We start from the raw sequence: 25,250 nt of genomic DNA, 5'->3' as shown, positions 1-25,250 counted from the left end.
CGGTAGCTGTCCCTTCTTCCATGACATCAGGTCATAAGGGGTATAAAACATGCAGCCGACACCATTGCACCAGTTTTTCTTGCCCCAGATGTCAGATGCCCCCCTAATCGGGAGCAAATAAAATTAAAAACACAAAATTATACCTCCAACCAAAAACAAATACACCAAAAAGACTTTTAAGCATAGTAAAGGAAAGTAGAGGTATAGCCAGAGAAAAGTAGGGGGTTGGAGGGAGGGTAACCAGGACTGCAACAGTGAATACACTCGAATATCTACATTTATGGTAATTGCACACAAATGTACTATGTTCTTCGTGTTTCACTGTTCCAGTCATTACATTTGGGTAGATTCCCAAAGCTATGGTTGGGAGGAGGAGTTTATACAGCTTTAGGGCCAGCTATATGGTCCTGAAAGACAGCAGTGGCAAAGCCAGCTCTGGATTTAGAGAAAATTGGTAAATGATAATGCTTGGTGAAAGTATGAACAGAACTCCAGGTAGCAGCTTCTAGAATATCCCAGGTAGGAACACATCTGAGAAAGGCTGCAAAAGTAGATGCAGCCCTGGTGGAGTGAGATCTGATCCCCTGGGGGATAGGTTTTCCATGGTGCTTATAGCAGAAATTAATGCAATGGCTTATCCATTTAGAAATGGTTTGTTTTGAAATAGCCTTCCCCTCTGCTCCAGCAGCAAATGCTACCAGCAATTGTTCAGATTTCCTTCAAGATTTAGTCTTGTCCATGTAGAATCTAAGTTGTCTGTGCACATCCAAGGAATGCAGAATCCATTCCCTTTTGTTCTGTGGATTGGGAAAGAAGGTTGGCAAATGAATGGACTGCTTAAGAGCCACACTGGAAACCACCTTGGGCATGAAGGATGGATTGGTCCTGAGAGATACCCTGTCCGCATGAAAGATGATGAAAGGCTCCACTGCCATAAGGGCCTGTAATTCAGATATCCTTCTAGCTGAAGTGATTGCTAAAAGGAAGACTGTTTGCCAAGAAAGAAATTTTAAGTCTGCAGTAGCAGCTGGCTTGAAAGGAGGTAGAGTGAGTTTCTCCAAAACAAAGTTAAGGTCCCAGGCAGGGGTAGGAGCTCTCCTGGGTGGTCTCAAGTTTTTTGCCCCTCTGAGATACTGCTTGAGCACAGGATGAGAGAAGAGGGGTGGTTCTGTGTTATAGTGAGCTGAAATAGCTGAGGTGTGGATTTTAATAGAGGAAAAAGACAGGCCCTTGTGAAGCATCTCAGTTAAGTATTGCAAAATCTGAGGTAAATTGGGCGCTGCTGTGCTCATCCCTAAAGATTGGTTCCAGGCACAGAATCTTTTCCATTTGTCAGCATAAGATTTTCTAGAACTAGGTCTTCTCGCCTCTAAGATGACATCCATCACAGGTTTGTTGAGGGATGATGAGGGTGAATTTAAGTGATTAGCTAGGCTGCAAGGTTCAATGTTGGAAGCTGAGGGTGCAGAATTTGGTTCTCCTGCTGAGACAGCAAGGAAGGGGTCATGGTGATATTTCCGACACACTGAGCAGGAGTGGGTACCAGTGTTGGCGCAGCCAGTCTGGAGCAATCAAAATCATCCTTGGTTTGTCCTGTTTGACTTTTAGCAGAACTTTGGAGAGCAGAGGCAGATGGAGAAAGGCGTAGACTGATAGGTTTTTCCAGCTGAAGGAGAGAGCATCTATTTTACAGGCTTGTTTGTGGGGAGCCGTTGTGCAAAACTTGTCCAACTGGTAGTTCTAGGGGGAGGCAAATAGATCTATGCCTGTGCTCCCCCATTTGCTTGTCAACATGTTGAAAATCTGTGGTTCCAGTTGCCACTCGTGTGGGTCCATGAGTTTTCTGCTTAGTCCGTCTGCCAGTGTATTCAATTTTCCTGGCAGTAATTGAGCTTGTAGGTGCACTTGGAAGCTCAAGGCTGTGTTCCACAATGCCATGGCTAGTCTGCAGAGGGGGGTAGGAATGTGTACCCCCCTGCTTATTTATGTACCACATAACCGTGGAGTTGTCCGTCTTTACCATTAGTTGTCCTGGAAGAATGTAGTCCTTGAAGGCTGTCAGAGCATTCTGTACAGCTAACATTTATTTTTGATTGATATGTAGGTGCATTTGATTTGGGTTCCATTTGCCCTGAATGCACTTCCCTGCCAGGTGAGCCCCCCATGCATAGTCTGATGCATCTGTAGTTAGGGTTTGGGTGGCAGGGGGTAGTGTGAATGGCAGTCCCTTGTTTTGGTGGCAGGCCTCTGCCCACCATAGGAACTCCAGGCGTAGGCAAGGTATGATAGGAATCATTGTTTCCAGGCTGTGACAATGTTGACTCCATAGACTTTTTAAGTACCACTGTAGTTTCCTCATATGCAGTCTTGCATATGGAATTAGAAGAATGCAGGAGACCATGAATCCCAAAGCTTGCAGTATTTGTCTTGCAGATAGCAGGGTTTTGTGGCCACTTGTTTGAAGTAAGTTACCAAATGAATTTGCTTCTCTGGTGTGAGGAAAGCCATCTGGGCAGTTGTATTCAAGCTTGCACCCAGGAATGTAATCTGTTGACAGGGTACCAGTTGTGATTTCTTTTCGTTTATGGTGTACCCCAGACAAGTTAGAACCCTTTTTAAAAATGCCAGATGATTTAGAAGTATTCCCTGGTTTTCTGCCTGAATTAGACAATCGTCCAGGTATGGATATATTTGAATATTTCTTTGCCTGCAAAATGCAATTACTGGAGCCAGGCACTTTGTGAATACCCTGGGTGCAGAGAGACAAGCCAAAGGGCAGTGCACAGAACTGATAATGCATGTAGCCTGCTTTGAAGCGTAGGTATCTTTTGCAAGATTCCCTGATTGGGATATGCAGGTATGCTTCTTTTAAATCTAGAGTTGCCAACCAGGCATCTTTGCCTAGCATAGGAAGTAACTGGTGAAGAGTCAGCATCTTGAATTTTGGAATCTCCAGAAAGGTGTTTAGAGTAAACAGATCCAGGATTGGGCGTCATGATTTGTCTTTTCTGGGTACCAGGAAAAAGCCTGGAATAGAAACCTTGTCCCTTTTCCTCTTCTGGTACCGGCTGAATAGTCCCCATGTTTAAGAGGGAAAGTACTTGGTTTTGAGCCTCTGCCCACTGATTTGGGGGCAGGTCTGGCCACCCGCTTGGTGTTGGCAACGTGTGGAAATGAAATCTGTATCCTTGCGACACTATATTTAGAACCCATTTGTCCTGGGTTATGAGTTCCCAGTTCTTTGCATGAAGAGCAATCTTTCCCCCCAAAGGGGTGGTTAAAAGGTAAGTGCTTGGTCATTTTAAAAGGAAGTCATTGAGACTGTTTACCATAGGGGGGAGTGTCTTGTTATTTCCAGATTTGGAAGTTGAGGCCCCCCCCACTGCTTCGTTCCAAGAGTCCCCTGGGACTGAAACCTGGGGTTTGAGTCCCCTGGGACTGAAACCTGGGGTTTTTGCTGTTTCTGGGTTTGGCTTGAGAGGATCTGGAAGGGGCTGGAAAAGACCAATTCTTAGTAGGCCAGTGCCTACTAAATCTTGTAGGTTGCACTTGTAAGAAATCTTTAACAGTTTGCATAGATTTAGCTTTATTTTCCATCTTTTTTAGAACTTCTTCAGCCTTATTGCCAAACACACAGTCCTGATTTAAAGGAGCATCCAACAATTTAGCTTTAACATGATCAGGCAAAGATTGCTCCTTAAGCCAAGCATGACTTATAAGCACAGACCCAGTAACAGCAGCCCTGCAGGAGGCCTCTAAAGAATCAAAACCACATTGCAAAGTATGTTTTCCAACTTGTTCAGCAGAATGCATTAAATACTGTAAATCTTTATTTTCCACACAATCAGGAATCAACATCATTTTCTGTTTAAGCAGTCCAATAATATGCTGTTGATATTTTAACATATGAAATTGGCAGTTTAAAGCTCTAATTGCCAAGGTTGCAGAAGTATAAACATTTTTACCCCATCTATCCAGTGCCCTGGACTATCTATCAGAAGGGGTAGTATTTCTAGCAGTAGAAGTCTTAATGCCCTTGGGCCCCTGACAAATGGTTTCTGGATCTGCAACAGGATTTTTGAAAAGGAACTTGTGGGACTCAGGAACCCTGCAGTATCTGTCAGGTTTACTAGGAGCCGAAGGCAGGGAATCAGGGGCCAAACTGGATTCCAAGAACACATCATCAACAATGTCTAGTACAGGAGGTATAGCCAAAGGCCTATGCTGAGGTAGAAGAAGAAAATCCCTAAGCCTCTTTTTTTGAATCAGAAAATTCCTGACTTTCCCAGCAGAAATGCTCCCTTAAAGTATGTAAAGTTTCCCCAAAAGAGAAATCCTCAGGAGGGGAAGCAGAGGGAATGGAATCCTCTGCATCAGAATCCTCATAAGTAGATATGGACAAATCCAGGTCATTAGAAGAGTCAGAAGAAACAGAATCCTGATGGGAAGATTCATAATCAAGCTCATCCCTAGGCCTCCTACAGAGGGGGGGGGGGGTTGACTACCCCTGATTAGAGTAATCAGATCTTCAGCCATTTTGATCATTTGTTTTTTAGGCATAGGGGCCTGAACATGTGGCCTGGGCATCATTTTTTTTAGACACAGATCGAGATTTAGGCCTTAGTAATGAAGGTGGTGTTGACTTAATATGCAAGTCTGTAGGCCTGAATACACCCTCAGAAGCTGGTGCTTGCACAGTGGCTCCGGACCCATCCAAGGGTTCCATAGGTGAAGCATCTCGTGGCATACCGGACTCCAAATGGGTCTCAGTAGAGGCCTGCGAATCAGAAGTAGCGGGTATCAGGGGCTGCAAAAGCACCTCACTGAGTACCGGCGAACTGGCGACTGGCTTAGGAGAAGCGTCGTCGGCAGTTTTGGACCTCGGCGACCTGTCTCTGTCTTTATCTTTGCGTTTTTTCGGAATTCCAGTAGTCGGATGGCTAACCGATGACATTTCTGGTTAATTAAACCGAGAACCGAAATATTTAGAGGCAAAAAATGTGCTGACGACGGATAGTGTGCTGATTAAATAAAGCACAAAACCGACAGCAAGGCACGTCGTGGTCAGGGCCTAGGCAAGGAATACAGTACGTATGAAAATCTTTATGAGGTATTTGCTTTCCACAAGTAATGCAATTAACTTTTACTGACATCGGTAAGGAGCAAGAAAAAGTTTCCCCAATGGGGTACTTAGCTTTAAGTTGAAGACTTCTGTTCTGAAACTCGAAAACAAAAATTTCAGGAGTCGGCCGACTGGCACTTGCGAACTGCTTCTGCTTTGGGAACCGTACGGCAAGAAAAACTGATGTAATGGCGTCGGCTGCATGTTTTGTATCCTTGATGACCTGACGTCATGGAAGAAGGGACAGCTACCGATGCAGGACCCAAGACTTTGTTAATCAGGCCGACTGAGGGCAACCTGCCAGCAGATTACCCAGATGTAATGACTGCAACAGTGAAACACGAACAACATCAGACTGAACCATGACTATCCAGAATTTTGGCTGTTGAACAACCTTTTTTTTAGAATGCTGAGATCCAAAATTGGTCTCTAGGTTCCTTGTCTTTTCTGGCACCAAAAAGAAAGTACAGTTGTGTACACTTACCATAAATGTAGATGTTCGAGTGTATTCACTGGTGCAGTCATCACACTTGGGTTTATCTACCTGCAGATAGCCCTCAGTCAGCCCGAATATCAGAGACTTAGTATTTCTGCATCAGTTGCTGTCGCTCCAGTACTGACATCAGGTCGTCAGGGGTATAAAAACAGGCAGCCGATGCCATTACATCAGTTTTTCTTGCCCCAAATGTCAGAAGTCCCCCAAATAGGGAGCTAAGTTATGGAGGGGAAAAAACACCAGTAAAAAGTAAATACCAATACCAAAACCCCAGAAAGGGTGAGAAAAGGACATAGAAAGGTGAGAGACAAGGGGGTTGAAGGGACGTAAACCAGGACTGCAACAGTGAAATCACTTGAACATCTACATTTATGGTAAGTGTACAGAACTATACTATGTTCTTCATGTTTTACTGTTGCCTTCATCACACTTGGGTTGATTTCCAAAGCTGAAGAAGGGTGGAGGCAGTCAAGAAAAACTGGGGCTGGCTAATATGCCCTGCAGGACTGCAGTTGCAAAACCCACCCTGGATTTGGAAACGATAGGCAGGTGGTAATGTTTGGTGAAGGTGTGTACAAAACTCCAGGTAGCAGCTTCCAGGGTGTCTCTGGTAGGGACTCCAATGCGGAATGGTGTAGAGGTAGAAGTTGCCCTAGTGGAATGTGTTCTGACCCCCTGAGGGGTTGTTTTCCCATGGTGCTTGTAGCAGAAATGGATGCAGTGTGCTATCCATTTGGAAATTGTTTGCTTTGAAATGGCCTTGCCCTCTGCACCTGATGCAAAGCTGACTAGTAACTGGTCAGATCTCCTGAAGGGCTTAGTCCTATCAAGGTAGAGTCTGAGCTGTCTGTGCATGTCCAAGGAGTGCAGGATCCTTTCCCTTTATTTTGAGGATTGGGAAAAAAGTTGGCAAATGGGTAAATTGGTTTAGAGCCATACTGGACACCACTTTAGGCTTAAAGGAAGGGTTAGTCCTGAGGAAAACCCTGTCAGCATGGAAAATAATGAAGGGTTCCACAGCCATAAGTGCTTGTAGCTCAGACACTCCTAGCTGAAGTGATGGCCAGAAGCAAGGCTGTTTTCCAAGAGAGGAATTTTAACTCTGCTGACGTTGCAGGCTCAAATGGAGGTAACGTGAGCTTTTCCAATGCAAAGTTAAGGTGACAAGCAGGGGAGGGTGCTCTCCTCGGCGGCCTTAAGTTGTTAGACCCTCTCAGGAAATGTTTGATAAGAGGGTGAGAGAAAAGAGGTGGGCTCAGTGCTGTAATGTGCCGAAATGGCAGAGGCATGGATCTTAACGGAGGAGAAGGATAGGCCTTTGTGGAGTAAATCTGCTAAGTAATTCAGGATCAAAGGCAGGGAGGGCAGAGTTGTGTCTTCCCCTTTGGACTGAACCCAGGAGCAGTACCTTTTCCACTTATCAGCATAAGATTTCCTTGTACTGGGTCTTCTGTCTTCACGGATGACGTCCAGCACCTGCTTGCTTAGGCTGATTACTGGGGAAGAATTCAAGGAATAAGTCAGGCTGCAAGATTTTGGATTTGCAGTTGCGGATGCAAGATCTGTCCCCCCTGCTGAGAGAGCAGGGTTGGGTTTTGGTGTAGGTGCCAGGGTGGCACCGTGACAGGCTGCACAGGAGTGGGTAGCAGTGCTGACGTGGCCAGTCCGGGGCAATCAAAATTGTCCTTGGTCTGTCCAGTCTTATCTTGAGCAACACTCGAGAGAAGGGGCAGAGGGGAAAAGGCATAGATTGAGAGATGCATCCACTTTCCAGGCCCTGCTGCGAGGTGCCTTGGTGCAGAATTTGCTGAGCAGGTGATTGCATTGGAAGGCAAAGAGATCCAGCTCTGGGGTCCCCCATTTCTGGATCAGAAGGTTGAAGGTGCTGGGCTCTAATTGCCACTCGTGTGGGTCTAGAAGATTTCTGCTTAAGTCGTCTGCCAGTGAGTGTTGTTTGCCTGGTGAGGAATTGAGCTTGCAGATGGAGCCGCATGTCCAAGGCTGTGTGCCACAGGGCCATGGTTAGCCTGCAGAGTGGGTAAGAATGGGTTCCCCCCGCTTGTTGATGTACCACATAACTGTGGTGTTGTCTGTTTTTATTAGCAGGTGTCCTGGAGAGGAGGGATCGAAAAGCTGTTAGAGCATGCTGCACTGCTAGCATCTCTTTTTGGTTGATGTGCAGATGAATTTGACTTGGGCTCCAGTGGCCCTGAATGCACTTGCTATCCATGTGTGCCCCCCAGGCATAGTCTGATGTGTCTGTGGTCAGGGTCTGGGCGACATGGGGTTGAGTAAAGGGAAGTCCCCTGTTGTGGTCGCATGCATCTGCCCACCAAAGAAACTCTGTCCTTAGACAGGGTATGAAAGAAATGACTGTTTCCAGGTCCTGAGAATGTTGGCACCAAAGACTTTTTAAGTACCACTGAAGTTTCTTCATATGCAGTCTTGCATATGGAATTAGCAGTATACATGAGGCCATGAACCCTAGAGCCTGCAGAATATTTCTTGCAGACAGCTGGGTTCTTGTGGCCATTTGTTTGAAGTAGGGATTCAGATAAATTTGTTTTTCTGAAGTGAGGAATGCCATCTGGGATGCTGTGTCCAAGCTTGCTCCCAGGAATACAATCTTTTGACTGGGTACCAGTTTTGCTTTCTTTTCGTTGATGGTGTACCCTAGGGAAGTGAGAAGATTTTTCAAAAATGTCAGGTGCTGCAACAGCAATTCATGACTGTCTGCCTGAATCAGACAGTGGTCCAAGTACAGGTACATTTGGATATTTTTCTGCCTGCAATATGCAATGGCTGGAGCCAAGCATTTTGTGAATACTCTGGGCACAGTGGATAAGCCAAAGAGAAGTGTAGAGAACTGATAGTGCATTGATCCGGCCCTGAAGCAAAGATATTTCCTGCAATATACGGATGTGCAGATACGCTTCTTTTAAGTCTAGGGTGACCAACCAGGCATCCTTGGCTAGCATGGGTAGGAGCTGTTGCAGGGTAAGCATTTTGAATGTTGATACCACCAGGAAGGTGTTGAGTATTAAAAGATCCAGGATTGGGCACCAACAGCCCTCTTTTCTGTGTACCAGGAAGAGTCTGAAATAAAATCCTTGACCTAACTGTCCCACTGGAACCGGCTGAATAGCTCTGATGGAGAGCAGGGATAGAACTTGGTTTTGAGCCTCTGTCCACTGGTTTGGAGGAAGATCTGGGAACCCTCTTGGGGTTGGCAGTGAGTGGAAGTAAAATTTGTACCCCTGGGATACAATGTTGAGGAACCATCTGTCTTGTGTGATGGCCATCCAGTTCTTTGCATGGAGGGCAGGTTTTCCTCCTAGGGGCACAAGCAATTGGGCAGAGGTGGGGAGTGGAGTGGGGAAGTAATTGTGAGTTTTTTTCCATAGGGAGGTGGCTTACCACTCCCTGCTTTGGGGGTGGGGGCACTCCATTGCTTAGATCTCTGCACACCCTGAGACTGTAATCTGGGTGGTCGGTTTCCCCTGGGTCTGTTTTGAGATGGGCTGGAAAAGACCAGTGTTTGGAAGGGCAATGTCTACTGAATCTAGGGGGTTGTACTTATAAGAATTCTTTAACAGTCTGCATAGACTTAGCTTTTTCTTCCATCATTTTAAGAACCTCTTCTGCTTTGGTGCCAAACAAACTGTCCTTGTTCAAAGGAGCGTCTAGTAACTTTGATTTGATATGGTCTGGCAAGGTCTGCTCCTTGAGCCAAGCATGTCTTCTCAGTACAGAACCAGTGACTGCTGCCCAGCAAGTATGCTTGCTGACTTGGCTTGCAAAGTGCATAAGCTCCTGCAATTCCTTATTTTCTGCACAGTCTGTAAAGGTTGTCATTTTTTGTTTAATAAGTTCCATAATACGTTGCTGGTACTTCAGCATGTGAAACTGACAATTTAATGCCCTAACAGCAAGAGTTGCAGAGGTATATACCTTCTTACCCCATCTGTCCAAAGCTCTGGAAACCCTGTCTGAAGGGGTGCAATTCTTGGCTGTAGTTGCCTTGATACCTTTAGGCCCCTGGGAAATGATCTCTGCGTCAGCAGTAGGATTCCTGAAAAGAAATTTGTGAATGTCAGGTACTCTGTAGTACCTGTCTGGTTTCCTAGGGGCAGAAAGTAAAGTATCAGGAGTAAGACTGGATTCCATGAAAACATCATCAACAACATCCAGGACAGGGGGTATAGCTAAAGGTCTGTGCTGTGGTAAATCTAGGAATTCTCTGAGTCTCTTTTGGGACTGGGGATAGTCTTGGCATTCCCAGTGGAAATGCTCTCTTAAGATATGTAAGATTTCACCAAAAGAAAAATCCTCTGGAGGGGAGGCAGAGGGAATGGATTCCTCTGCATCTGAATCCTCATAAGCAAATAAGGGCATGTCTTCACAGTCAGATACCTCAGAGTCATCGGACTCCTGGTCTGTTGAAGCTGCAGGGGACTGGTCTCTTTTCCTCATAGCAGGGAAAGGCCGACTTCCCCTAATTAGCGTAATAAGGTCTTCAGCCATTCTAAGCATTTGTCTTTGAGGCATGGGAGGATGTGCATGCGCTTGGCTTGTCGGTTTTCTCGGCATAGCGCGTACTCCAAGCCTAAGAAACTCAGTAGTTTTAGATAAAAAAGAAGTCGTCGGTTTGAGTCGAACATCAGTAGTGTGAAAAACTGTCTCAGAAGCTGGTGCCTGCACAGCGGCTCCGGACCTATCCAAAGTAGAGACATCCGCAGGTTCCATAGTCGAAGAAGAGTCTCGCGGCATACCGGACTCCGAATGAGTCTCGGTAGAGGCCTGCAAATCCATAGAAGCAGGCAACAGGGGTTGCGAAAGTGCCTCAATGAGTACCAATGAACTGGCGACTAGCTTAGCGGAAGCGTCTGCAGTAGCTTTGGACCTATACGGTCTGTCTCTGTCTTTAACCTTAAGTTTTATTTGGAATATCGGTAGTCGGATGGCTTATCGAAGCCATTTTGGAATATTGAGATCGAGAGTAAAAGAATTTAGCAACAAAGAGTGTCCGACGACGGATGGTTCGGGCGTTGAACAAATCACAAAACCGACAGAGGTAATTCGTGGTCTGGGCCTAAGCAGGTGACACAGTAAGAATGAAAATCTCTGTGTAGTATTTGCTTCCCACAGGCAAGATAATTGTTAACTTTTTCTGAGATTGGTTAGAGCAAGAAAAAAGGATCCCCAACGGGGTACTTAGCTTTAGAAGGATTATTCAATTTGTAAATGAAAATTCAGGTAGCAGCCGACCGGCACTTGTGAACTGCTTCTGCTTCGGGCTCTTCGGCAAGAAAGACTGATGTAATGGCGTCGGCTGCCTGTTTTTATACCCCAGATGACCTGACATCAGTACCGGAGCGACAGCAACCAACGCAGAAATACTAAGTCTCTGGTATTCGGGCCGACTGAGGGCTACTTGCAGGCAGATAACTCAAGTGTGATGACTGCAACAGTGAAACACGAAGAACATCATTGAGTAGAATCCAGACCCTATCTGGTCTGGCGGGACTTCTTGGATGACTTTTTTCTAGTAGCTTTTGAACTTCCAGAGCTGCCTGATCGTCTGATTGAGTGGAGCATGGTAACCTCTGGTAATGATCGTTAACACCCAAGCATCTATGGTTATCTTCTGCCAGGCCAGTGGTGCAAGGACAATCTTTCCCCAAATGCTTCCAGAGGCAAGTAATAGGGCCTCCCTTCAGAAGTGTTGGCAGAGTTTCCCTCAGAAGGAATCTCTAGAACCCTGATTTTGCGGGCCACCTCTGCCATGTGGTCAGTATCTTTCATTATAACTTCCCCCTCTGCCCCAAGGGCAGTCACTACCTCATGTGTCCTGGAAAGGCCCTAGGGTTTTTTGAACCACATTTTCCCGCTTCTCTAGTTCCTGGAATAGGACGGTTGAGGCATACGCCCATGGCAGAAAGGGTTTTTCCATCTTTGCACACCTGGCTAAGGTATCTTTAATTTTCGGACTAAAAAGGAAAGATCCATCAAACGGAGCACTGACAAACGAAAACTTGAATGGGTCCACAAACTCGCACAGGTGCATATAGGTGTGCCGCCTCATTGCTATGCCTGAACCCGCTGACCTAGTCATCCCTTCAGCTGCATGTGCAATGAGCCCCATGGACAAGTTAGACATAGACTCCAGCGTGGCAAGCTGGGAGGCTACTTTATCTTGAACCTCATCGCACACAGATCCTGCAGTCCAGTGAAGTATGCCAAAAAGTTCAATGATCGTAAGGCAAAGGTCAAAGAAGCACAGACCCACTTCCCAAATCTGTCCATCACCCTAGACTCTCGGTTAGGAGGAGGAACAGTGGAACTTTCTTCCACCAGTTCCTTCTTGATGGCTGCTCAAACCAACATGGCATTTATTATTAAACCTTTGGTCCAATGCTGATGGTCTTTTGGAGCTAAAAGTATTTTATCTGGTCTTCTGGGGATTGGTTCGCTGGAGTCAGGGTCCTTCCAAGCAGGTTGGGTGATCAGTTTGATAAGACTGTCAGCCAGTGGGATCACCCAAGAGGTAGATGGGCAAGCACCAAACACTTGCAGGTACACAGACTCCTCTAAGGATGGGTTTTGGAGATTCCTGCCAACCCTCTGCTTTAATATTTCGAGAACGTCTCCAAAGGAAATGTCTTCTGGGGGTGACCGGGGGGAACCCTCCCCATCACTGAAATCCTTGTCTTCTGTGAGAGATTCCTCTGGGGAATCAAGGTGTTTCCTCTTACACGACCTCTTCAGAGGCATAGGAGCTTCTGTAGAGGACTCAGAAGAGGTAGGACCCTGTACAGGGGTGTCCTCCAGTGCTGGTGCTTGCTGTCAGGGCATGGAGGTTGGTGGAAGCTCTGGACCACAGGGGATCTCAGGGAAAGGCTCAGATGGGGGAAGAGACCAGCTGGGAGCCCACAGAGGCCAAGGCCCTCTCCATAACTTGAAAGGCAGGACCCCCAAAGAGGGATAGGAGCCCAAAATTGGGAGAGACAACCTCAGAACCACTGTACCACCCCGCGCCAAGGAAACTGCCATTAAAGTCGGAGCCAAAGAAGAGCCCACAGACGGTGTCATGGAGCTATGATTCTGGGAGTCCATTGGTTCCAAAGCAACCAAGGAACTCAGGATGGAGACTGGAGCCAAAGACACGAGAGCTGTTGGCATAAGGACAGACGGAATCAGGGAAGTCAGAGCTGAGGTCTCTAAAACCACAGTAGTTAGAAAATAAATTTCTGGTGGAGTCCCTGGAGAAAGATGCCTATCTCCAGTAGGGGGTGAAGCCTGGGAAGAAGTGGAGAGACCCCTCGTTACAAGTAGCTGATCCACCAAGCTCACAATGTCTACCTTCGTCAGACTCCTGGAGGACTGTACCGACAAGGCTGAAGGAGATTCTGGCCTCTCCAAGAAGGGACTAGGTAGTTTGCCAAAAGAAAGGGTCAAGTGAAGGGGAGTATCTGGTTCTGGGAACCAGAAGGAACCTTGGTTCCTGGGATTTACAGAACTGGTTCCTCCCTGGCGCCTAAACACTGTTGGCACCATCACAGATGGCATCGAAGAATGGGGGACACTTTCAATGGTCGGCATCGTTGTGGCCAGCACCAAAAGTGGAGGTGCCGAAGTAGTCATCACTATCGGACCAATGAAGATGGTTCTGTAGGTTTACTTATATTTACGTTTGGTTCCTCAGAAGCTGTGAGAACAGACAGCTTTGACTTTTTTTTTTTGAGCCAGAGCCAAAGGAGACATCAGCACTGAGTGACTTCTCTTTTTTGAGGAAGATGAAGGAGAAGACCCCTGGGATATGTCACCTGTAGATAAGGCCTGTTCAAAGGAAGCTTGCAGTAGACCTTTTAAAATCAACTTCTTTCTCTCAACTGGGGAGTGGTTACTAAAGGGATCACAAATGTCTCATTGCTGATCTAAGTGCATAAGGCCCAAGCAATACACACAGGATACATGACTGAGAGTTTTGCAGTTTTCTGCCACAACCAGAATAGAATTTGAAACCAGTAGTTGCATTGCTTTTTTCTGCCACAGTGAAAGATCAGGATCAACCGCAGATACACTCACACCAAAAGCATGCACAAACAGTGAGACAGACACACACACACACACAAAAGGAAGAAAAAGGTTACCAACAATGGCACACCAAAAAAAAAAAAACTACCTCATGGTAAGGGAAAGGGATAGAACGACCAGCAATGGTAGGATAGGTACCGAACAATACAAAGGAAAAAACACTCACTCCAACAAAGGTAAGATTAAATGGAGAAAGACAGAGAGTACTACAACGATATACAAAGTAAACTAATTGAGTAGGAGAAGAAATTAAGAAAGAGAACTGGAATAAACAAAATGTTTTACTTCGCTCAAGGAGAGTTTGGCTGATGTGTCTTTACAAGAACAGCAGCAAACGAGATCTGAGGTAGACAGGCATTCTGGGTAGGAATTTGGCTCAGGAGATTTTTGGCTTGCGTGAGCTATTGTAACGGCCGAGCCGGTTCAGAGACTCAGAACTGAGTCCCATCAGTCAAGGATAAATGAAGACTGACAGCATCAGATAATCTGCTAAGAGACTAAAGTGGAAGCACTCAATATTCAAAGGGTGGTTAATACAACAAAGTATCTCATTATAGTAATATCAGATCACTCCTTATAGGAATGCAAATCATAGCTATCAGGAAGCTTTACATCCTAGGGAAGACCCAAGCTATTGGCAAAGTATTGCAAGATGCAACTTGTAATGGATTGTAAATAACAGCTGCAGCCCCCCGCTATATGCAGGGATACTTGATATGCCTGGTTTTCAGAGGCAATCCAGCAGACTCTAACATTATTCACCCCACTCTCTCCAGCTGCCATCATGGCAGTCCTGGAGAACATGGCTGTTACTACTGTCACTGACGTTAATTCTGTTGATCTCCTGCAAATGTCTCTGCTCATATACCTACAACAAAAGGGTGACAGCCATGAGTGGCAACTGTTCGTGTGGTAGCTATGGCAGTATTTAATTTAAGCCCTACACTACCCATAGTGCCTAGCTGGAGGTAGTACAACACAGCAACAAGCTGGTCCTAACTTCTGTAATGGTCTTACGCCTATTTCTTACCTGTTTTTTTCCAATTATGTTTCACTTCCATCATGTAACCTCAGGTCCTGCAGAGTGGGTAATGGTGAAAGCACAGAGAACTCAACCCTCTGACCAGCAGCAGACAAGCACAACAAAGCTCTGTATTCCTCCATCTCAGATGATTTAACAGTAATTTTGCTGCTTGCATATGGCCACTGAGACACCACACAAAGTGGGTTTTATTTTAGTTTATAGTTAGTCTTTGGGCAAAGAACAAGTGGCAGATGTCCTTCAAATATTCTTAAGGCAAGACATAATAATGATGAATGGGTAAACTAATGGGACCAAACTGGTCAAAAAACAAACCAATTTAGAAAATGAAGAATGGCACACAGTGAAGAAGGGAGTTTTAAAAAGAACATCATCCCCATCAGCACTACAGACTCTCTCCCTGGAACATCAGGATGTTCCCTGTATAAAGCCAACATTCGCCTGTGACATCTTAAAGTTTTCTTGTCACAGTCTGATGTAATTGCCTCATTCCATACCAAACAGAAAAGTGACTGGCTTCCCATCAAGATCAGACTTGTTTCTGGAGCAAGTTAAATATTTTGTAGGGGAATCTGTTTTGATTTTAAGTTTTGTTGATTCCTGCTTGTAATATTATTTTTGGGACATTTTCCTTATGCTTGGGGTGAAAAAAGGGCAGGACCATCTGTGGTCAGGAGATACTTCATAAGGATCACAGCTACTGTTCTTTTTTGTTTAGGACCAAACTGTGACATCCAAAGTTGCTCTGTGCATGAGGGAATTACTTTAAAAACTATTTGGAGTAGACAGCACACACTGCAGAACTAACTGGAATAGAAAAATCAGAGACCTTCCAACTGGGTTGTTTTTCTCCTCTGACATCCCTTTAAAAAGAAATAGAAACAAATGGCAGGCAGGGGCACAGCATCCAATACCACAACTCTGGTTCTGGTTAGGTGTTTTCACAGCCACTGGACTGAATACCTGCTTATCCATAGCCTCTGGCATTGCCCTTTTGCAGGCACTGCCAGAGGAAAATTGTGTGTTCAACCACACCAATGTTAGGGAAGGGGTTCCCTATCTGATGAGGAAATGGGATTCAACTGTTTTAGTGAAACAGGATGATGAAGAAGAGCATGACTTAGAAGTCCAACCTCCCTATTTGGACAGTAATACTTCCAAGGCTGTTGTCCTCACAAGAAGACCTCAAAAGCGAAGCATATTTCACCACCTCTTGGCTGACATCAGCATATCATATATGGTGGGTCATCCTCCCTTGCCCAACCCCCATTTACTGACCCAGTTTTCTCTTTGGAGTAGCTCAACCTGGCCCACAGCCTGATGAAACCTATTCGGAATCAGCAGCCAGGTGCTGAGCATCCAATGCCTGAAGTCCTCTCTGCCAAAAGGAAAGAGGAAGTACTCAGCTGCAGGGGACAAGACTCTCAGGAAAGCGAGGGAGAAACACCAAAGTTATTCATCAAAGTTGCCTGCTCCACTGGAATATGATACAGACGCTGAAAACGCCATCTCTGCCAACTCTCCCACACAGGATATATCACTTGGGAAAACAATTTCAAGGATGAAGAAATTCTTCAAAAGGGAATTAAGGCAAGTATCAGAAACATAAAAAAAATTATTTGTCCTGCTGGGTCTGGACATTCATAAACTTGATGCAATTCCTCCAACTATGGGTGCTACTCTGGGTGCTTTTGTGGTAGTCGCCCAAGGACATGGCTCTCAATAACTTGCTCCAAAAAACTGACAAGTTTTACAGGGTGCAAGAATCTCGCAAATACTGGTGCAAGAATCCTGTGTTGCATCCAGCAGTGGTGTCCACAGATCCAGAAAAAAGTGTGCCTAAATTGGTTTCTGCTCCCAATACACTCGCAAATAACAAAGAAAGAAGGGCTTTGGACAAATTTGGGAACTAAGTATATACATCTGCCCACCCTTGGCTTTAGGACTATTAATTGCCAGAAAAAAGAAGTTATGTACTCACCATAACATTCCATCTGAGTTGTTGCTTTTCATTTGTTTTCAACCTGTGGGACACGTATGTGGGATGGATCCAAGTCGGCTGCATTTCTCCAGGACTGAATCTGCGCTCCAAGCTCCTCCCCTACCTATAATGCACCCTCTCCTTCCTCCCTTCAGATTGAGTTTGCTGCCCACCATAGCATCCTAACCTGACTCAATGCCTTACCCCTTGGCACAATAACCCAGATAGTATAATAAGAAATAAGCAGTTATGCCAAAGAAAAGACCACCACACAGCCCAAGCAAGGCAGGGGGGAAGGAAGGAGGGACGGTTGAAGATGAATGAAAAGCAACAACTCAGAAGGACCGTTATGGTGAGTACATAACTTCTTTATCTGAAATTGTTGTTTTCAATTGCTCTTAAACCTGTGGGACAAAGTCCCCAGCTACTAAAACCCTGGGAGGCTCTCATGGAAGAATATTCCGTAACATGGAGGAGCCAAAGGATACCTTGCTTCTTTAGAGAAGATTCAACTTCTAATGGGAAATGAAAGTATGTGAAGCTGCCCAAGTAGCTGCAAAGCAAATGTCATCCAAGGAAACTCTGGACGAAAATGCAAAAGGATGCCCTGCTTCTAGAGAGAAGATTTAACTTGTCATGGGAAATGAAAGTATGTGAAGCTGCCCAGGTAGCCACAAAGCAAATGTCATCCAAGGAAACTCTGGATGAAAATGCAGCTGAAGTAGCCATAGACCTAGCAGAATGCACCTTAACTTGACCTGGTGGAAACAATCCCTTGGTCGACTACGCCATGAGTATACACTGAGAGATCCAACGAGCAATGGTGACCTTTGATACAGGTTTCCCTAAAAAGGGCTTAGAATAGGAAATGAAAAGTTGTTCAGACTTGTGAAGGGCTTTTGCTCTGTGTAAGTAAAAAGTAATTGTCTATGAACATCCAGCAGGTGCAATTTATACTCTCCAAGAAAAGGACATCTAGATGAACTATACACTCGCAGGGGTAAGAAGAAAGATGCTATCACCTTAGTCAGACCCAGGTTCAAGTCAGCAATTGGTGGAAGGGTGCTTACCAGGTTGGGCCCTGACTGCTATCTGGAATAATCCTCCAGGTGAAGACAGGAAACAATAGTGGTTTTTAAGGTTAAACCAAAATAACAGCTACATAAAGAATCAAAATGTGCATGCTTTTGTGATGAATGGTAACACTTCATCCAAAACTCATATGTCAACTTAACACTCACTCTCTCTCATATCTAGATCTCTCTTTCTCTCTTTCTATTTATATATATATATATATATATATATATATATATATCACACATATATACATATATATATTCTGTTGTGTTTCTCTTGCTTTATTCGCAAGCTTCATTTTTACTGCTCCTTCGGAGCTCAGGCCATGGCTGAAAAGGTTCAATAGACCAGTTCACCCACCTGGTTATCAAACAGCAATAAAATAAATACATAAATAAATAAAGTTAGCCTTCTTCCCATCCTGAATAAGCCATCCACCAAATCCAGGTTACTGGTATTAAAAGTACTATTGCACAGCTGTCCACTACAACTATTTTCTCAGAGCAGCCAGGCATCACAAGTAAACAAATGTCAACAAGACTGAGCATGCAAAGAAAACACAAGTTTTCACACCACAGCTAGAAGGACGGGGAGTTAACACATGGAAACAGAACACACAGAGCAGAAAGTGAGCAAGGGGGAAAATGAAGAGGCTGTGACAAACTAAATAAAAAAAACTAGCATTTTTCTGCTAAATATTTAATATTTTAGGAATATTTTTACAGTAAGATTGACAACAGAAAATAAAATGAGAAACAGTACATAGATGAAATTAAACATGACTTCTGACTTTATGAAACACTCTTGATCTTAAAGCATACTTTATTTTCACTCATGTATACTAAGCAGCAAAATAATATGTTTAACATAACACTGCAAAATTCTTTTGCCAAAGTGAAAAAATGCTCTTCAAGGCATACCCCTTACAGTGAACAGAACAGCAAAGCCCTTTTTAGCAATGACTGATAAGTTTCCACTATACATTAGTCAAAGAGAAACTGCACAATCAAAGGCAGCCTTAGAGCTGATAACCACATCCTGAAATTCTCAAGAAACACTTATTTTGCTACACTCCCAAAGGATATGTTGACAGCTTCTTAGTAATATCTGAACCCATCACACCCGTGTGGTTACAACAATCAAGGGTTAAAAGTACAGGTTTTGAAATGCATTTTCTTGATCAAGGTATTTTTTCTCAGAATATAATAAAAAATAAAAAACTGGTATTACTTATAAAACATGCTTTACAGTTCAAAGAAGAATCCCATTCCAGCTACAACAATGGAGAGAAGAAACACAGATAATCTAGGTTACATTCTCACTTACAAAACTTACTGTATGTCTCAGGGCTGTTATCTGCTATACTTTTTATCAGCTCATCACAGTGATCAGAGAGACAAAACAAATGCACTTATAATCTTCCTAAAAATGAAGTGAAAGACTACCTAAAGAATAGAGCTAATGTACTTTGCCACGGTTCTGATTTTATGAGAACCCAATCAAACCAGCAGTTTCTATCAAAAGTGATGACAAGAAAGACGGTCTAGAAATCTGTGCCAGTGTAACATGCATCAGGAGAAGCACTGCAAAACAGAAGTCCCATTTTAAATAGTCCCCATCCAGCAGCGAAGTGTGGCTTGCTGCCACTGCTAAAAAATAATGTGGGCGCACAAAGTTCTGTGTTGTCAGAGGCTCCCGCCAACATGTTACGCTTCTGCTGATGTACACTGTTCAGTTTAGCTGCTTCTCCGATGGAGTTATCAGCATACCCATTTATTTAAACTAAATATATGCCAAGTTCAAATTCTTATTTATTCAAATGATGGAATCTCACGTTGTCAGTACTGTTTACCGGGAAATGAGGATAAAGTGCACAAAGCAAAGCAGCAATTGCAGAATTTGAGGTGCTCAAGGAATACCTGTAGAGAAACAGAAAGTTTAGTAGAACTCTAGTCTACACAGCAAAAAAAAAAACACTAAACTCTAAACCAGTTGATAGGAAATCTTTAAAGTAACTTGTCAATGAGTCCAAGTACATCACAGCATTTGATGAGTCAAGAGCTGCAATGTATTTTCCTGCTTGCCTTTCTTTACTTTTTGGTCTGTTTTTAATAAAAAGCTTCGTAAACTTTTTATTAAACTACGCCCCCCCCAAAAAAAAATTTAGCTTCTCCAGTGACATTACTATAAGTTAGCATGTGATATGTCCCTAGACTTTTGCACATGCACAGTGGTACAACCAATGAAGTCTATGGACGCAGCAGATGCTTTTCCTATGCCTACGTCACTGAGGTTAAAGTTCCCGTTTTTTCTTCAGTGACATCAGCACAAGGAATCCGTGTGTTTTAAAAATTTTTTAGATAGTAACAGCAAGACAAAAGCATTCGCTGATGGGGGATGTACTGTTTGGGAGTTTATGCTCTGCATGCTGTGGTGCAAAGGTCAGTTTTAGAACATCAGCAAATCATTTTAAGAATTAGTGTGCACTAGTTACCATGTTAAGGTGCTATTGCCAAGCTATAATACAAACCATAACAGGTTCTTGCATCAAGTTGGTGGGATTACAGCTGTGTTCTTGAAGCTGAACTCAGGTGTGGTAGGTAGTGCAAACAAATAAGATCACTGAGAAAAATACAGACAGGATAAGGACTTGTTCCTGTAATAAGGTGATATTCTAGAGTATTTTTTTAAAAGGTCAAAAGTGTGACATTTTAGCAATAAGGCAAAAAGACTCCATGGCAAGATCATAAGGTGCATGCCTACTGTAACTCCAGATCTTCAACAGCATCTGAGCAAGCAGGTGCTTACATTTCATTACAATATTAAGCCAGCAAGAGGTACTCACTCACCCATCTTCAAGTAGTTGCTTGTGACTAGCCTTGCCTCCCAGCTACCACCACCACCAACACACGCACACAAAAATTCCACTGATGGGAAAATGCCCATATAAGACATCCAGGCCAAACACCATAGTTCTTTTCTGCTACTAGGTAACAACACCAATGACAAACATGAGGAACAGCAAATTACGTACAAATTATTCCTTCTTTTACAGTCATGGGAAATGTGGCAAGTAGGAAAATCAACTTATCAAGATACCCAATCTACAGTTAAGCTGCTACAGAAAAAATATTTTTTCAATACAATGTCAGACAGCAGGTCTATACCCTACTAAAACCTCCAAGCAGTTACATGATAAAGAGTGGAAGAGATAAAGTCAGGAGGCCCTGGAAGAAAGCTCTGCCCAAACCTACTCCTTTTAGTTTACATCTAAGTTAGTGGGGTGAGAAAGCATGAAATGTTAAAAGTACAGTTGTGTAACTTGCACTAACCCATAACAGGAGATGTTCAAATTCCTTATAGCAGTAGCCTTTAAACTATATGGGTTGCGTCTTGCCGAAGACACAACAACCGGCCAGATTTCAAAAGATCTGGCTCCATCTCACACCTACTCTGGCTGCTGACTGATTGGTCATCATGGAGGAGGGAAAATCAGTAATCAGAGTAGAAAATCTTCAAGATTTTGTGGCCTAAACATTAAGAAGTAAAAACACTCATCCTGAACTAAACAAACAAATAACCACCAAACTGTTTCCCAACATAAACTATATAAGACAGAAGGGGAATGGAGGGGGGGGTGATTACTGCAGCAGTGAGGAATTTAAATATCTACAGTTATAGGCAGGTGCAACTTACACAAATGTACTATGTTCATCATTCTCACTGCTACAGTAACCTTTAGGATATACAAGTTAATTACCCAAGCCTATCCAGCCTTAGAGGAGGAAGGATATGGATCCAGGATTCCCAGGAGAATTGTCCATGCAAAGCCAGTCCAGGATCTAAAAAAAGGAATACAGTTTGCAGTGCCTTGTAAAGGTATGTACAGAGGACCACGTAGCTGTCAGCTTTTCTAAAGGATGTGTTTTTGTCAAGACAGAACCTGAGCTGCCTATGCATGTCCAGCGAATGTAGATTCCTTTCTCCCTGGTTCAGAAGGTCAGGATAAACACTGGGAGATTGACAGCCTGATTCAAAGTAAACTGTATAACAACCTTGGGTATGAATGAGGGATTTGTTCTTAATGATAACCTACCCCTATGGAAGACCAGATGAGGTACATCCACCGTAAGAGATTGAAACTATGAATACTCTTCTTGCAGACATCACAGCAATGCAAAAATCAGACTTCCAAGTAATGAACCTTAAATCTGTTTGATGTGCAGGTCCAAATGGAGATGGGGTTTAACTTTTCCTGTAAAAAGTTAAGATCCCAGGAAGGAGCAATCTGTTTGTATAGCAGTCTTGGGTGTAACACTCCTTTCAGTTTTACCAAAAAAATAGAAGAAACTGGAGGATCCATTAGCAGACATGCTGAAATGGATGCAAGCATACCTCTTAACTGTCCAGATTTTGGACTCATATGTTTGGTCTGTTCCTCATAAAATTTGTAGTTTTCTGTCAGATCATTGAGGATTGAAGTCACTAAATAATGACATACATTTGAGTTTCAGACTTTATATGCTTCGGAAAATGCATGCTAACACAAATTCTGTCACTCTAACAACTTTCTAAGCTTATAAAAACAATATTTAAAATGTATCCATATTTTTGGGCCTTTACCCTTCCATTATTTCAGGCTTTGTCCAGATTTCTTGCTCTAAGATGTTGAGAGGTATGGATGCAAGCTATACTTTTGACAGAAGAGTACAAAAAGCCAGACAGAGACTGGTAATTCATACAGATATTTGAGTATCAGTAGAAAATAATCTCTGATGGGACACTGCTTATTGGCTAGTCACCAGCTACAAAATCTGTCCAATTTACCAATGTAAGATTTTCTAGTAGCAGGTTTTCTTGCCTTCCTTAGTACCTGCTGTACATCCTCTGAAAAGATACACCTAAAAGGTATTATAATTGAATCTTCCAGGCAGTCAGTTGAAGATGTTTGAGAATGGGGTATATCAAACTCCACTGTCTTATGTGAGTAGGTCCGGTTAGTGAGGAAAGCTTGTGGTAATTGCCCTTGGCCAATTCCTTAATAAGGGGGAATGAATGTTGCCTGGGCCAAAAGGAGCTCACCATAATTATTTTCTGGAGAGTCCTCCTGAATCCTCAGAATTATCCTGAATATCATTTAAAATGGTAAAAATTAATAAAAGAAAATTAAAGTCCATAGGAATAAAAAAAATCTATTGCCCAGGCTTGTGTGTAAGGAACCTTGGAGCAGAATCTGTCAAACTGTCTTGGAAAGGAGGCAAACAAATCTACTACTTCAGGTGTTCCCTAAAAATGAATCATTTCATGGAAATGACCTCCTTGTTCAAGTTCCATTTATGACAGCCTGTCCTAGTTATACTCAGATTTGTCTGCTAATTGTTTTCCTCTGATGGAATGTAGAATGCTTGGAGGGTTAAAGAGTGCTGATGTGATATCTCCCAAGCAATATCAGCCTGCATAGAGGGTTCAAACCTTGTGCTCCCTTGTTTGCTGATGCATCACATGACTGTGGTTTTGTTGGTAATCACCTGGAGAGGTCCTGGGGAACATAGATGATGAAGAGAATTTAAGGCATGGCTCACAACCATCTCATTTATATTTATCTGTTTTGGTCTGTCTGAAAGACCCCACAGGCCAAGCATCTTTACCCCAGAGAAAAATGCCCCACAAGAAAAATCTGAGATGTCTGTAGTTACAAATTAACTTGAATGTAGTGGAGAAAGGGGAGATCTGCATTTGTATGTGAAGTCTCCAGCAGTTCAGTTACTTTTTTACAAAGTCCAAGATTGATATTCAAAATTTCAGAGGATGCAAATGTTGGGTCCATGTGTTTTTTAGGATAAGCACTTGAAATGCTGGGACCCACTTCTGTGAGTCCCAAAACACAAAGACTGAATGACTGAAAAGATTGGATGTACATATACCAAGCCATTTCTCGGAATACTACCTTTTCTCCAAAGTATGATGATCTCAGACTTGGTATATACAATATTTTTTTTTGGTGGGGAGGGGGGGGGCACATGGAAAAAAAGAAGTTTAAAAGAGAAGAGCATCACTCTTCTCCTAGACTTGCAATATTTTATTTATTTACTTTTGGTCTGCCAGCATTCAGCATTACGAGTGCCAGCATTTCAGTAGGAAGCCATTTTATAGACACCACTGAATCTTTCTCATGTGTAACCTGTCAAAAGGAATCATATAAATCACAGATGCCATGAACTTCCAAATCCTAAGAAACTATCTGGCTGCAGTCCCACACTGAGTTGAGGAGCTCAGGAAGATTTCTAGATACAAAATCTCCTTTCTCCTTCATCAAAAATGCCATTTGCTGCAGAGTGTCTATAAGACATCACATATTGACAATCCTGTGTGACAAAGTCAATGATGATTTCTGCATGCTTATCTGGAATCCCACATTGGTCAGAAGAGATGAAACCAATGTTAAGGACTCTTGATGGGAGAAGACTCTGGTAAAGATAAGTAAGTTGCCTAAATAAGGAAAATCTGACTGCCATTTAGACTGCAATAAGCCATAACTAGAACAAGACACTTTGTAAACACCCATGGAGCAGTAGATAACCCAAAGGGTGATGCAAAGAAGTGATAATGTGACCCAGATACAACAAATCTGAGAAATTTCTTGAAGTCTTTGGCTATGGGAATGTGATGGTATGCATCTTTTAGGCACAATATTTCCATAAAGCTTTCCTGGGGAATGAGAGGTAAACACTTAAGGGTTAAGGTCTTGAATTTTCGAACTTCCACATACAGATTTAGGAAGTAGACTCTTTCTTTGGTACCAGAAACATTCTAGAATAGAAACCTTTGCACTTTGATTAATGGCACTGGTTTTATGATTCCTAGGGTTATTAAGTGCTGAAGAACCTGAAAAAAATTCTGTTTGGTTCGTAGGCTGGGGAGGAATTCCCCTGAAAGGTATTTTCTGTGTCCAGTGACAACTGCATTTCTCGTGAACTACCTTTAACACCCATGAGTCTGTCACAATCTGATGTCCACAGGTTTTGAGAGATGGGGACAGGACAGGAAGGGGTGGGGGAGAATAACAATATAGTCATTCTGATGTTGTAGTCTCTTTTTTGGAAAGGATTCTTGGTTCTTATTGTCCCCCTTCTGACATCTTTTTTTCTTTCCCTGTTTCGCCTGAGAAGGCAGGGACTGCTTGTTTTGTTTCTTAGACTTGAAAGAGGATCTGGGAGATTTGTAATGGGGGGGGGGGGCTGAGATATCTTAGAAACTCCCTAAATAAGTTCCCTCTCTCAAAAGATTGAGAATGTGAGTAGCAGATGGGCTAAATAAAACCACCTTATTAAAAGCGGATTTCAAAATTTCAGACTTCACCTCATCAAAGAAGGTCTGCTTTCGTACCCAAGCATACCTCTTCAAAACAGTACCAGAAGAAGAGGCCCTGGATACA

At 43.4% G+C, this 25,250-nt stretch overlaps 1 protein-coding gene across 1 annotated transcript in view; it reads right to left on the bottom strand.

Moving 5' to 3' along the window:
- The window catches only part of ANAPC1 (anaphase promoting complex subunit 1), a 3,613,296-nt gene that overhangs the window by 814,734 nt on the left and 2,773,312 nt on the right, over nt 1-25,250 (bottom strand). Inside the window, exon 37 of the mRNA XM_044060160.1 lies at nt 19,650-19,734. Coding sequence (XP_043916095.1) covers nt 19,650-19,734 — 85 coding nt within the window. The remainder of the gene's footprint in view (nt 1-19,649; nt 19,735-25,250) is intronic.

The sequence above is a fragment of the Protopterus annectens genome, chromosome 1.part2, assembly GCF_019279795.1.
Source record: "Protopterus annectens isolate FY-2018-M chromosome 1.part2, PAN1.0, whole genome shotgun sequence".
Taxonomy (NCBI): domain Eukaryota; kingdom Metazoa; phylum Chordata; order Ceratodontiformes; family Protopteridae; genus Protopterus; species Protopterus annectens.
The sequence above is the reverse complement of the archived record's forward strand: the minus strand, read 5'-3'. Positions and strand labels throughout refer to the sequence as shown.